At 43.4% G+C, this 12298-nt stretch overlaps 2 protein-coding genes across 3 annotated transcripts; one reads left to right on the top strand and one right to left on the bottom strand.

Moving 5' to 3' along the window:
- Positions 1 to 224: 224 nt before the first annotated feature.
- Positions 225 to 10800, bottom strand: uck2a (uridine-cytidine kinase 2a). Of its 2 annotated transcripts, XR_013935714.1 has the most exons (10): positions 10657 to 10800; positions 8219 to 8378; positions 8034 to 8130; positions 7128 to 7270; positions 6766 to 6863; positions 6619 to 6667; positions 5448 to 5609; positions 1543 to 2742; positions 1086 to 1413; positions 225 to 385 (listed from the first exon to the last, which is right to left on the bottom strand). XR_013935714.1 is itself a non-coding variant. In XM_080473375.1 (7 exons), exons 1-7 carry the CDS (start codon positions 10759 to 10761, stop codon positions 5473 to 5475), a joined length of 789 nt encoding a protein of 262 aa, XP_080329501.1. In that variant the 5' UTR covers positions 10762 to 10800; the 3' UTR covers positions 4713 to 5472. The 2 variants fall into 2 exon arrangements, 1 of the variants encoding a protein (XP_080329501.1); XM_080473375.1 differs by lacking the exons at positions 225 to 385; positions 1086 to 1413; positions 1543 to 2742 and having other exon boundaries at positions 4713 to 5609.
- Positions 1143 to 2708, top strand: aatf (apoptosis antagonizing transcription factor; the record flags this gene model as incomplete). The annotated part of the gene is made up of 1 exon (XM_080473374.1): positions 1143 to 2708. One exon carries the CDS (start codon positions 1143 to 1145, stop codon positions 2706 to 2708), a length of 1566 nt encoding a protein of 521 aa, XP_080329500.1.
- Positions 10801 to 12298: the final 1498 nt, after the last annotated feature.

The raw sequence follows: 12298 nt of genomic DNA, 5'->3' as shown, positions 1-12298 counted from the left end.
TAAAAAAATAAAACAAAAAAGAAATACAATTTATTTAGTGTTTTTTTTTATATATAGAGATATATTTTGACTACAATTCAAAATCTAAACCATCAACTCAACAATACAAAGCCAATCTATGAAGAAATCAATTCAGAGGAAATTCCGTGTGCCTGCCTCTCCTTTGTTCTCGTCTCCCTGGAACAGAAGCTGATCGGTAGTTAGCATTCATAAAGTTGAATTACCTCCATCTGCTGGTTCTATCTATCTTCATTGTTTCCCGCCACTCTCTTATTCTTTGTTATATTCTGTAATGATGAGTTCCTTCTCAGGCCGCACGGTGGTGCAGTGGTTTGCGCCCTCAACTCACAGCGAGAAAATCTGGGTCCAAATATCAGCCGGGGCTCTGTGGAGTTTGCATGATTCAGCAACAATCATCTGAGGTTAATTGGTGACCCTAAATTGCCTCTGGGTATGAATGTGAACGGGTGTGGGTGTTAGCCCTGTGATGGACTGGGTGTTCCTTACCCTCGCCCATTTGTAAATCGGCTCCAGCGTCCCGCAACCCTGCACAGGATTAACCGCTATAGGAGATGGATGGAATCTAACGATTAAACGTAGTATTTTGTTTTTACATAGATGATTTAACTGCTGACTCGTCTATATTCAAGACATGAAAAAAATATTATAGCTAATATTATACCCCTTAAAATCAAAAGGAGTTCACGACACCCCATGAATCTTTGGTGTCGTGCCCTCTGGTAGGGAACCATTCACAGATCTTTTTCTGTTGCTGCCAACAGACAGTCAGACACTAATCTTAATACCCATTTTTATTCCTTGGTATTTAAACCAGCTTGAGTTTCTGTTCCTGTTTTTATTGTTGCCATTGTAGTGTTTTTTTTCTTGTATTTTTGTTGTTGTCTTGTATGCACTTTATTTTAGTTTTTTTTCTTACATTTTTATGGCTTATTCGTGTACAGTACGTTGGTTATGCTGCAGTTGTTTCGAAAAGTTGGGTTGAGTCGAGGGAATGATTATGCCTGACAGTCCAAAGCCGGGGCTGAACTACACCCGCCCACAGAACCCTGTCGCGTCCTACTTACGTCATCACCGTCGCCCGGTCGCATCCCCACATGTTTTGATTGTAGACCTCGTCGGCCATGGCGGGATCCGTCTCCAAAGAGCTGGAGGATTTGCTGAATCCTCTCCCGGTGTTCGCGGACCCGGAAGACATCGACGATGAAGCGACTAAAGCCAGAGTTATCGAGAGTTTCGCCGGGGAGGAGGAGGAGGAGGGGGGCGAGGAGGAGAAAGGTCCCGTCCGACTCAGCGCGCTACGGCGGCGCAACGTGACCCTGCTCGCTGACACCGACAGACGGTACGTGGGGAAGCCGGTGTCCCGTGAACAGCTGCTGAAGGATCTGGAGGGATCTGGAGAGGAAGAGGAGGAGAAGCAGGACAGCCTGGATGAAGATGAGGTGGACGAGAGCAGAATTGATGAAGATGAAGAGGAGGAGGCAGGTGACGATGAACATGATGATGAGAAGGACATCACTTTACCTCCAGGAATGGACTTCCGCAAGCTGACAGAAGGAATGGATGACCTGGGCATGAGTGAAGATGATCTTGAAGGCAGTGACTATGAAGATGAGGCTTCTGATGATGATGACGACGACGATGATGATGATGATGAGATGGAAGAGGAAGGAGGAGTTCAGACTTTTTCCCAGGATAAAGTGGACGAGGGGGTGGAGAAGGGGAAAGCCGTGAAGAACCAGCTGAGCCTGTGGGACCAGCTGCTGGAGGGTCGGATCAAAATCCAGAAGGCCCTGATGACGGCCAACCAGCTCCCGCAGCCCGACACCCTGCCGGCGTTCCGGTCCAGGGGCGGGTCCGAGATGGCGGGCGCTATGAAGACCGCCCACAAGGCCCTGAAGGCCCTCCAGAGGACCCTGCTGGAGCTGCACGACCACCTCCTGTACCAGAACAAGGAGCTGCGGGCCGTCGCCGGAGGCGCCCGGAGCGACGACGAAGAGGTCGTCAGCGACGGGGAAGCCGGGGGGTCGGCGCCGGCGGCCAGGCCGCCCAAACGCAAACTGGAGATGGCCGAGTACCCGGACGTGATGGCAAAGCGGTTCGAGGCCTTCAAGCCGTACTGCAACGACACGCTGCAGAAGTGGCACGACAAGACCAGGCTCACGACGGGCAGGAGCGGCAGCAAGGGGTTCGGCGCGTTCGACAGGAACATCCTGACGCAGGTGGAGCAGGTGCTGACGGACAAGGAGAGGCTGCTGCGCCGCACCCGGACCCGCCGCTCGGAGTACAGGGTCCTCGGGAAGATGGACACCCCCGTGGTCGCGGAGGACCTAGACGCGGACGGGCAGGCGAAGGCCAACCAGCACCTGAGAGACCTGGACGAGGACGTGTTCGACGACGACGACTTCTACCACCAGCTGCTCCGGGAGCTCATCGAGCGCCGGACCAGCGCGTCGGACCCCAACGACCAGGTGGCCACGGGCCGGCAGTGGCTGGCCATCCAGAAGCTGCGCAGCAAGATCAAGAAGAAGGTGGACACCAAGGCCAGCAAAGGGCGCAAAGTCCGCTTCCACGTCCACGACAAGATGGTCAACTTCATGGCGCCGATGGACTGCGGCCCGATGAGCGACGAGGCTCGCAGCGAGCTGTACCGCGGCCTGTTTGGTCAGAGCGCCCCCGTCAGGCAGTGACCGTCACAGCTGGACTCAGAAAACACTTTTCTACCTGCAGTGATGAAAACAGTGATTTGTACTTTTTAATCCGTCGTGTCCTGAATCCATACGATGCAGTAATAACAGTTATTCCTTTTAAAATAATACAGACGGCCTTGCTCCATAGTTCACAAGTTGTCGATGCATGTTCGTAATCTCTCTGGATTCTGATTTATATATATATATGCTTATATTTGTAATTATTGGCAAAATAAAATCAGTTGAAAGCGCCACAAGTTATTTACTCAGTCGATGGATGAACCCACACCTGCATGTTTGCTGTATTTAAAAAAACATTTTTTTATACTTTTGGTCATTAAACCACATCCAGCCATTTGTTTTTCTTAATACAGTTAATTACATTATTGTTTACAACACACCTTTAGCCCATTGCAGTGACTTTACAAAAATTATTTAAAAGTTCGGCTCCGTTCACACGGCAGGTCTTGATGCTCAATTCAGACTTTTTTTCGTCATGCCGAGCACGCTATTTCCACAGGGCATGCTGGTCAGTAGTGATGGCCAAATGAAGCGTCGCAAAGCTTCGTGAACACTTTCTTTAATTTCCGACTCCACCAGATGGCGCTCTAGGTTTGAAGATGGCGGCTGAATGACTGGCAATGAAGTGAACAGACAGCGCCATCTAATGGAAAATAAAGTGGTTCATGAAGCTTCATTTGGCCCTCAGTACCAGGGTTGCCAGATTTGACTCAGTTTCCAGCCCAAACGGCATAAAACCTCAGCCTGTGTAGGAATCATGTTAAAACCATAAAACTGTAATGTCTAATAAAAAACACGCCATAAACACACAAATGCACGAAATCCAAAAAGTTAAAAGGTAAGAGTTTGGCTCCCCAATCGGGGGATACCAACATATCTGGCAACACGGGTCAACAAGTAGACAACATGAGAGAAAGAAGGAGAATAAGTTAAAAAGAGCACAGCTTCGAACATTTTGGTGGAGCCACTTCCTCCAGTGCTTATCCACACGCCAATGATGAAGCAGTCGCATGTAGTAAAATATATTTTGTACCAAATAATGTGAGCAAAACAAAAAAAATATCTGAATTGGGTTGCAGTGTGAACGAGGCCTTAGAATCACCAATTAACCTCACATCAGGTGGAAAGAGAACTAAAATGTTCTATTTTTAATTAAATAATTTTTTTAAAATTTTTTACTCGAGTAGATATGATTCAATACCTGAAGTAAATACACACACACGTTGGGAAAACATGCAAACCCCATACAGAAAGGCCCCAGCCGGGAATTTGAACCCAGAACTTCTCACTGTGAAACGAGAGCGCTAACCACTGTCCCCCATCAATATGTTTCTCTTCATTAGTTGAGAAGTTTCTTTGAATCAAGAAGTACTAGGAACTAGTGATGACCAAATGAAGCTTCATGAAGCACTCTTTAATTTCTGACTCCACCAGATGGCGCTCTTGGTTTCAAGATGGAGGCTGAAGGACTGGTAATACAGACAGCGCCATCTAGTGGCTCCAAGAGATAAAGAAAGTGGTTCGTGAAGCTTTATTTGGCCGTCGCTAGTAAAAACTGAACCTCGTAGATTTACTTTCTAGAGAGCCGGAGCAGTTTTCTATAGTGTTCAAATTATACAAACTGTTCTTCCTACCTTTTCTTTTTTTTTTTAATAAGAAAACAGTCAGTTGAAGCATCAATTTTAACAGTCTGACGCCATCTCTGAAAACTCGTATTTCTAAAATCTGAAAAGGGAGACAAGTTTGTCGGGCATAATTCATGTAGGATCCACCGTGAACCCCACAGGTTTTATTCCCACTCTAATGTGTCATAATGTCAACGACCCGTCAAACTTAAGGTGACCTCGGCGTCCGACTGGCCAAACGTTATCTGTAACGGCGGTGAACTCCGGGGTCAACCAGACACGACACGGGCTGAAGGTGAACAGAGAAACCTCACCTCCGTCCAACACTTTTGATAAAAACAAACACAAGCGAACAAAGTGTACCTGAGAACTTTATCGTAGGAAACGTGTACACAGGAAAAAGAAAAACTGCTTTAAGCAAACATTCACGGAGTGCGGGGCGGGGGGGGGGAGGGGCACATTGGCCTTCGTGTGACTTTTACAGCTTAGTGCATCTTAAATTAAACACATCTGAAGTATTCAAGTTTCAAACGGGCAGATGAAATGAAAGTAACACTTCATGGTATTTCCATATCATTATTGTGCCTTTTTACATCCTTAAAATGAGCGACAGTAATGTAAAAAAAAACCTAAACAAAACGAGGACAATCTTTGGTGGTTTGAGGTGGAAATCGGTTGTTTTGTTTAAAAACTAATAGTTTTAACTGAGAAAGTGAGTACTTCTATGGGCTGGGGGGGGTATCCACATCATTTCAATAAGTACTTTTGTAACAGAGCTTGAGAAACGTTGCATTGATGACGAGGATCGGCACTCGCCATCAGACGGCGTGGAGCTTTGGATCAGTTAAAGGTCGTCGAGTGTTCAGGCGTCCTTTGTCTTGGATACGGTTGGGTTAGCTCCTCCCTCGAAGGAAAGAAGCCCCCCCCCCCCCCCGCCTTTGTTTTTCCGATCCCGTACAGTGCACAAGCTAAAGACAAACAGAAAGCAACGGAAAGCGACGCTGCTCTGAACTCGCTCCACGTCCAAAAAAAACAAAGAAAAGATCAGGCTTCTGTCGAAAGCTGCGGCCCGGCCTGCTTGAAGCGTACGTACGTCCCGAGGCAAAGAGGGCGGAGCCTCAGTGCGGCCGGCTGCTCGACTCCACGCCGGCCTGCTTCTCCGTCGGCCCGTCGCCGTTGATGCAGCCGTTCAGCCGTTTGACCAGGCCTCCGTTCAGAATGTCCTGGATGTGCTGGACGATGAGGTTGATGGCGACTGGATTGAGAAACAAATCGATAGAGTGAAGTCAGGGTTCGTCCATTGATGACGCGCTGACGACATCACCGACTGAAAGCAGCGAACACTCCACCCAGAGCCGGTGGACAGTCGTGGATTTATCAGTATAACATAGAACTCAAAATGACCCAACAGCAGCTACTGTAGCCTGAAAGTAAACTTTACGTCTATTGAACATGAATATGAGCAGTAATGCAGGTCTGGAGATTAGATCCCCACCCTCTACTTTCTGTACCTTTCCTTTTTTCAATTATTTTCTCTTTCTTAACTATTTGTTTAATTTCTTTTCAGTCTAGTCCTTTATTTTATTTTTTTTATCATCATTGTTTACAATGTACAACATTGGACATATTTTACATTTATTAGTTGTTTTGGTTTTTTAAATCTTTTTTCCAAGTCATTTTTAGTTTTGTTAGCCACTTTGACCACTGTAGTCTATTCCACAGTTTATCATTTTAACTCTTTACTTGTGTTTTTCCTTCTGACCTTTTCAAGTGATTCATTCTGTATAACTCTTTGAACAATTTGACCAATTTTAACTGTTTTGATTCTCAGTCGTTTTGTTTGTTTTTTCATTTTAGGCTCATTTTAATTATTTTTCAGCTGTTTTGGCTATTTTACGTTTGTTGTTTTAGCCATTCTGACTCTTAAAAATTCCGTCTGCTCGTCATTCTTTTAGTATTTTTAAGGCCCCCCACCACCACCACCACATTTTAGCCATTTTAATTTTTAAAACCTATTTCTTGAATTGTTGTTGCAGTTTTAGCCCGTTCAGCCAAACAAGCTTTTCAAACATTACATATATACATTTATACAGGGAGCCACTGCAGAGGAGCTAAAGCGCCACATGTGCAGGTTGCAAACCGTTGCTTTATAACAACAACCACAGCTTCGTCTTTCACGATAAACACCGTGAAGGCGAAGCACTCAACCTTCGTCTGCACGCGAAACGTTCAGGGCGAACTCCCCAGACGACAAAAATACTCACCGATGTTATCAACTCCTCTTGGTATGATCACGTCTGCATATTTCTTGGTCTACATTTGATGAAAACAACAACAACAACAAAAAACCATGAGGGTGTGTTGAGGAAGACACTGCAACATACAAACTGAAGAAGAGGATGTAAACTCACTGGGAGACAAAACTCCTCAAACGCAGGTTTGACAAACGTGATGTACTGACTTAGAATGCTTTCCAAGTCCCGACCGCGCTCACTAATGTCCCGCAGCACTGTGGGAAAACCACACGCGTGTTCAAAAGAACAATAACAGCTAAGAAATTGTGATATTTTACCCCGAATTTCTTTAAGTTTTCGGTTGAAGGCTTTGCTGGAATAGAAGTTATTTTTAGGTGAAAGTTAAAGGCAGAGAATGTCAAAACATTTCCAGGTTGTCGTTTTACTTTTGCAACACATCAAGCAAGCTATGACGATTTAATATTTCCCAACTTGGCTTAAAATGGTCCAAATCATGAATTTTTGCTTGATAGGGTCACCTCTTCGTGACAGGCGCGTGTCTGCGTCAGTGTCCACGAACAGCTTCATTTGGAAAAGGTCTCGAATCTCCTGAGAATAAAACATCAAGATTCCCTCAAATAGCACCACGTCAGCAGGGTACACCGTCACAGTCTCTTCTTTCCTGCCAAACAGGAGACAGAACAGAGAGCCACAGTCAAACTCGCAATAAAGTTTAAAAAATTACACTTATTTTACACCTTTTCATACACCCCTAACATTTCAATGTCTAATTCTTTGATGCCTTGAGGAATTTAGCGCCCGTGTGGCACTGATCGGTCCGTCATTTCACATTTCTATAGGTTTGTTAGTTGACGGAGGTCACAGCAGCAGCAGCCACGATCAACACAAATTCCTGACGCTGTCTGGGACGGCTGAAAATCTCAGTGTGTAGCAGCTTTAACGGCCCTGGTTCACAGAATGGAAGTTAAACAGGTCGTATTATACAGCTTTTCAACACTTTCATTCAGAATCTGCTGTGTCTGTGTGAGCTGGACTGGCTCCGCCCACACATGTCCATCTTGGGAAGAGGAGGAAGTACTTCCTCTCGTGGCGCCATGTGCCAGAGCAGAGCTGCTAAATTGTGGGAGGAGTCAAAGGGAGGAGCCTACCTTGATTGGGATTGGCTAAACCCCCGATGACACTATATAGGGTTTGATTTCTGATTGGCTGGTTGGAGCAACACACTTTTTAAAACCTGAAACAAGCCAGGGAGAGAGAGGACAGACTGTCTTCACTTCTGGGGCGTCAGTCCAGGTATGGGGACGATTAGTACTGTTGGAAAACCACTAGAAAGTACCATTTTGCATAATATGACCCCTTTAACATTAGAATTATATCGGAGACCCTCCCTACTTTAGAGTTCCATCCCGACAGACGTCATTTACCTGGAATGTGAAACAAAATCATAGACCGGGATCTGCACGGTCTTCCCCTCCTTGATGTCCAACAGAGTCGTGACTATGAGGTTGTTGTCAAACGCGTCTAAAGCGAAAGTAAAACAAAAGGCACAGAAGGAGTTGCAGGTCACCGAACGCACAGTGCTGACTTTCAGGGCTGGAAGCAGGCGTACCTGGGTGGTCGAAGTTGAACTGGCCCTTCAGCGCCTTGGCCTTCTGCTCGGCGGTGAGAACCCTGTAGAAGCTGTCCTGGCTGAGGATCGCCACTTGACGCTGATGGTGGTCGATCTCATTTTGTCCCAGCACCTCCATGATCTTATTGCACACTGATGACTGACCGCACAAGCAGATAAAAAAAAAAAGAAAAAAAAAAAAAGTGTTTAAAACAAGCGAGTGTGCACGTTAAAACAAGTAGTGAAAAACTCACATTGAGCTCAATGTGATTTCAGTAAAAAAATTAAATAAAATCCTTGTACTTCTGAAAAGGCATCATATCATGTGTTTGCATTTGAAAACTGTCTGTCCATCATGAGTGTGTTGCCATGCGAATCACGCTTTGTATTTTCTGTATGAATGTTTTTAAAAACAGATTTAAAGTAAAATATTTTATTTTCTGTGTGAGCTTGTAGGATCAGTGGGCTACAGGATAACCCACATATAATATAATATACAATATATTCTGATATGCAATATACAACACAAGATGTGCAATGTATAATAAAAATGTACCCTTAAATGTGCAATATATACATTACAATATACCACTGAAATTCATTATACCGTGAAATATGCAATACAGCGTAGCCACAGAATAGCCGTAATTGTCCATGGATATGAATTTGTATAAGACCTCACTGAGGTCAGATGATCAGTGGGACCTGAAGCAACATGTTTGTACTATTCCACAATTGAATTTGAACATCATCACAGTGTGTGTTTGTTTATCGTGTTTCTGCACATTGCATTCACTGTTTTGCAGCTGCACTCCTGTTGCGTCACATCGGAGTTTTGGAGGCACAAAACAGAGGGTGTGTGGTTTGTGTCCTGCCAGCTCCCAGCCTGTGAGAACAGGTGGCTCAGTGAGCAGTTACTTCTGTGGGAAAACACGAGAGGCCGCAAGCCCCGCCAGTGGAAGCCGCGAAAGTCTGCTGAACTACGAACAAAAGCACCGCCAGCTGAATAAAAATAATCATAATAAAATTTTTTTTTTTTAATAATTCCAGGAATGAGCCCAAGGACAAAAACGGTCACTTTTTGCATTAAAGTAAAAAAACAAACAAACATTACTATGATTAGAATAATAGTTTAAATAATTGATTTGCTGTTTTCAGGTCACCTCATTATATTTTCTAATACATACTATTTTCTCCAGGCATTTTACAGTTAAAATAAGCAGTAATAAGGTTATTATTTAAAAAGATAGTGTTGTTTTATATATATATATATATATATATATATATATATATATATATATTGCTGGAACTGTTCTTTCAATACAAGTATATCAAGTCAAATGCCTGCTGTTGAGTAATCAATACTTTGGGTAATTTACTTTTTCACAACGGTAGTTTTACCTCAAAATCAGTAAAACTTTGGCAACAAAGTAGTCGAATTTGAATATTTCAGTACACTTTCATTCGAGGCAGCTGGAGACTATATATAATAATGTAAATAATGTCTGTTTCTCTGGCTTTGCAAATCAAAGGCATGTGGATGGGTGTGGGGGGGCATTCTGCCAAACATAATAGAAATGTTAAGACTGATTCAGCAAACTGTGTGGTGTATTGATCATCAACTTGGGCAACTAGCCTCTTCCTCTTACTTAAAAAATAAATAAACAACAACAACAAAAAAGAGACACACATTTCATGACTGATAAGGCAGAAGTTCCGGCAGGAGGCTCCTTCAATAAACAATGAGGCAGACAGTAAAATGAGGTTTAAAAAAAAAAAAAAAAGGAAAAGAAAGCGTGAACCCTGCATGAGGATAAAAAGCCTGACCAATGAAAAAAAAAAACATGAGTCCACCTCTTTCAGAAGAATCTATCTTGTGCAGATTGTGAAAGAGGTTGTTCTGGGAGGACTTGCAGACTCTCCTCGTCTATATGTCCGAAATAATTTAAGGAAATAATTCAAGAACAATTAGTCTGGTTTCTGCACAACTCAAAGCTCAGGCAGGAAGATAGGAAGCTGCTGGCACACACACACACACACACACACACACACACACACACACACACACACACACACACACACACACACACACACACACACACACACACACACACACACACACACACACACACACACACACACACACACACACACACACGTGGTCTTGTTTGGCTTCCTCTACCGTGGCCTACATTCACCAAAAACCAATCAAGCCTGACAATCAACCGGCGGATCATCTCACCAATCCTCATTTTTTATTATTTCTAACTGTCCCTTCAGGGAAATAAATCACCATCATCTCATGCGTCAAACACCTCTGATCACACACCCTAACACGGCAAATATCTGTTGATAATAATAATAATTATTTAAAATGCAAAAAAATCAAGAGAATTAATGATATTAAGGGTTTTTCTTTCCTTCCTGGTCTCCCCCACCTTGCCGCTGGCTGTTCCTCCGGCCACGCCGATGAGGAAGGGCTGCCGATGCGCGGCGTCATCCTCGGCTCTGTCACCTGGCTTTGTCTCGCTCTCGCCTGCCATGCTTCATCTGCAGCGCGAGACTCCGGCCTCTTGAGTGCCGGGATGACTGAGCTCCGCCCCGCCTCACCGGCTCGAGGAGGAGGGAGGGAGGGAGGGAGGGTGAGGCGTAAGAAGAGTAGGAGGAGGAGGAGAAAGGAGAACTAGAAGTGAAGCGGGAGGTGGAGGAGGGTGCACAAGTTGCGACCACAGTGATGAAGAACGAAATATGTTATAATTGCATTTCCTCGCGCACGTGCAATACTCCTGCTGTCGAGCCGCTTCTCTCATAGTTCATGATATTGGCTGTGCTGCAGTGGTTAGTCCCCGTGCCTCACATTGAGATGTTCAGAGGTCCGAGTTCAGACTCCTTCAAAGAAAATCTGATTAAGACCCAAGTAGACATCTGAAAAATTCTCTTTTCCTTCAGTGCTTCCTGGGTTCTCAGGCGCCTTTGTCCACCTCCAACAAGACTAATCTGCACATGTAGCCAAGGACAAGATGCACAAGACATCACCAGTGGTCGAAGACAAAACAAACAGAGACTCTCAAGGCCTTCCTTTGCAGTCCAGTCTCAATAAATTGTTGGTGCAGACACTAGATGAAACATCTTCACTTCACCCTCCATCTGTTTTTCCCCTGAACTGATGAAGGAATGAAGGAAACGGGTCCTGAGTTCACCTATAGCCCTTCCTTCTGACCATCCATAGATAGATAGATAGATAGATAGATAGATAGATAGATAGATAGATAGATAGATAGATAGATAGATAGATAGATAGATAGATAGATGTTCATTGTTGTGGCAATGAAAAGTAATAAAGAATACAAACAATAATAATAGATATAAAAAAACAGTCTCAATAACAATAATATAGAAAAACAGTAATAGAAGAGATTGTTTTTTCCCCAATTACGTTGGGGGTGATTGGGTTGAAAGTTAGGGTTATAAAATATAGAATAAAAAACTGTATTTTGCACACAGAGCAGTTTGAGGGGATTTATTTGGAAACTGTGAGGTCTTCACAGTTCCAAAATCTATTTGATTGGTCTGTGGACAATGGCAAATCATTCTTGGAAATTTCATGCAATTCTGGTGAGTAGTTTTTGCAAAAGTTGGTAAAATACATATATACATACAAACCAATAAATAAATACACGCAGATGAAAACATAATCTTCTCGGCCAACTTCGTTAGTCACCTAACTTCTCTGGTCGCCCAACCTTCGTCTGCGAGGGTAAGCATATTTGTTATTAAATAAAATAAAATAAAATTAAATTAAATTAAATTAAATTAAATTAAATTAAATTAAATTAAATTAGATTAAATTTAATTAAATTTAATTGTATTTAATTGTATTTAATTGTATTGTATTCATTTTATTGTAGCTCATGGGATTTAATTGTCTATTTGAGTTGTCTTTTAAATTGGTGCTCAGTGGAGGAGATCTTTAAATTAAAGAGCTTAATTATTCATTGTTAAAATAATTGAATATTGCGCTTCATTATTTTATTGGGATGTTGTGAGTTTGCACAATTTCTAATAGCAATAAGTTTGCTA

Source organism: Lipophrys pholis (genome assembly GCF_963383615.2).
Source record: "Lipophrys pholis genome assembly, chromosome: 10".
NCBI classification, from domain to species: Eukaryota; Metazoa; Chordata; class Actinopteri; order Blenniiformes; family Blenniidae; genus Lipophrys; species Lipophrys pholis.
The sequence above is the reverse complement of the archived record's forward strand: the minus strand, read 5'-3'. Positions and strand labels throughout refer to the sequence as shown.

Bases quoted from the DNA above. Each gene is read 5' to 3' on its own strand.
- uck2a (XM_080473375.1), bottom strand. From the start codon at position 10,761: ATGGCAGGCGAGAGCGAGACAAAGCCAGGTGACAGAGCCGAGGATGAC. The intron at 8,379-10,656 runs GTGGGGGAGACC...TTGTGCGGTCAG, and splicing joins GAGGAACAGCCAGCGGCAAG to TCATCAGTGTGCAATAAGAT. The intron at 5,610-6,618 runs GTGAGTATTTTT...TTCTCAATCCAG, and splicing joins AAGAGGAGTTGATAACATCG to TCGCCATCAACCTCATCGTC.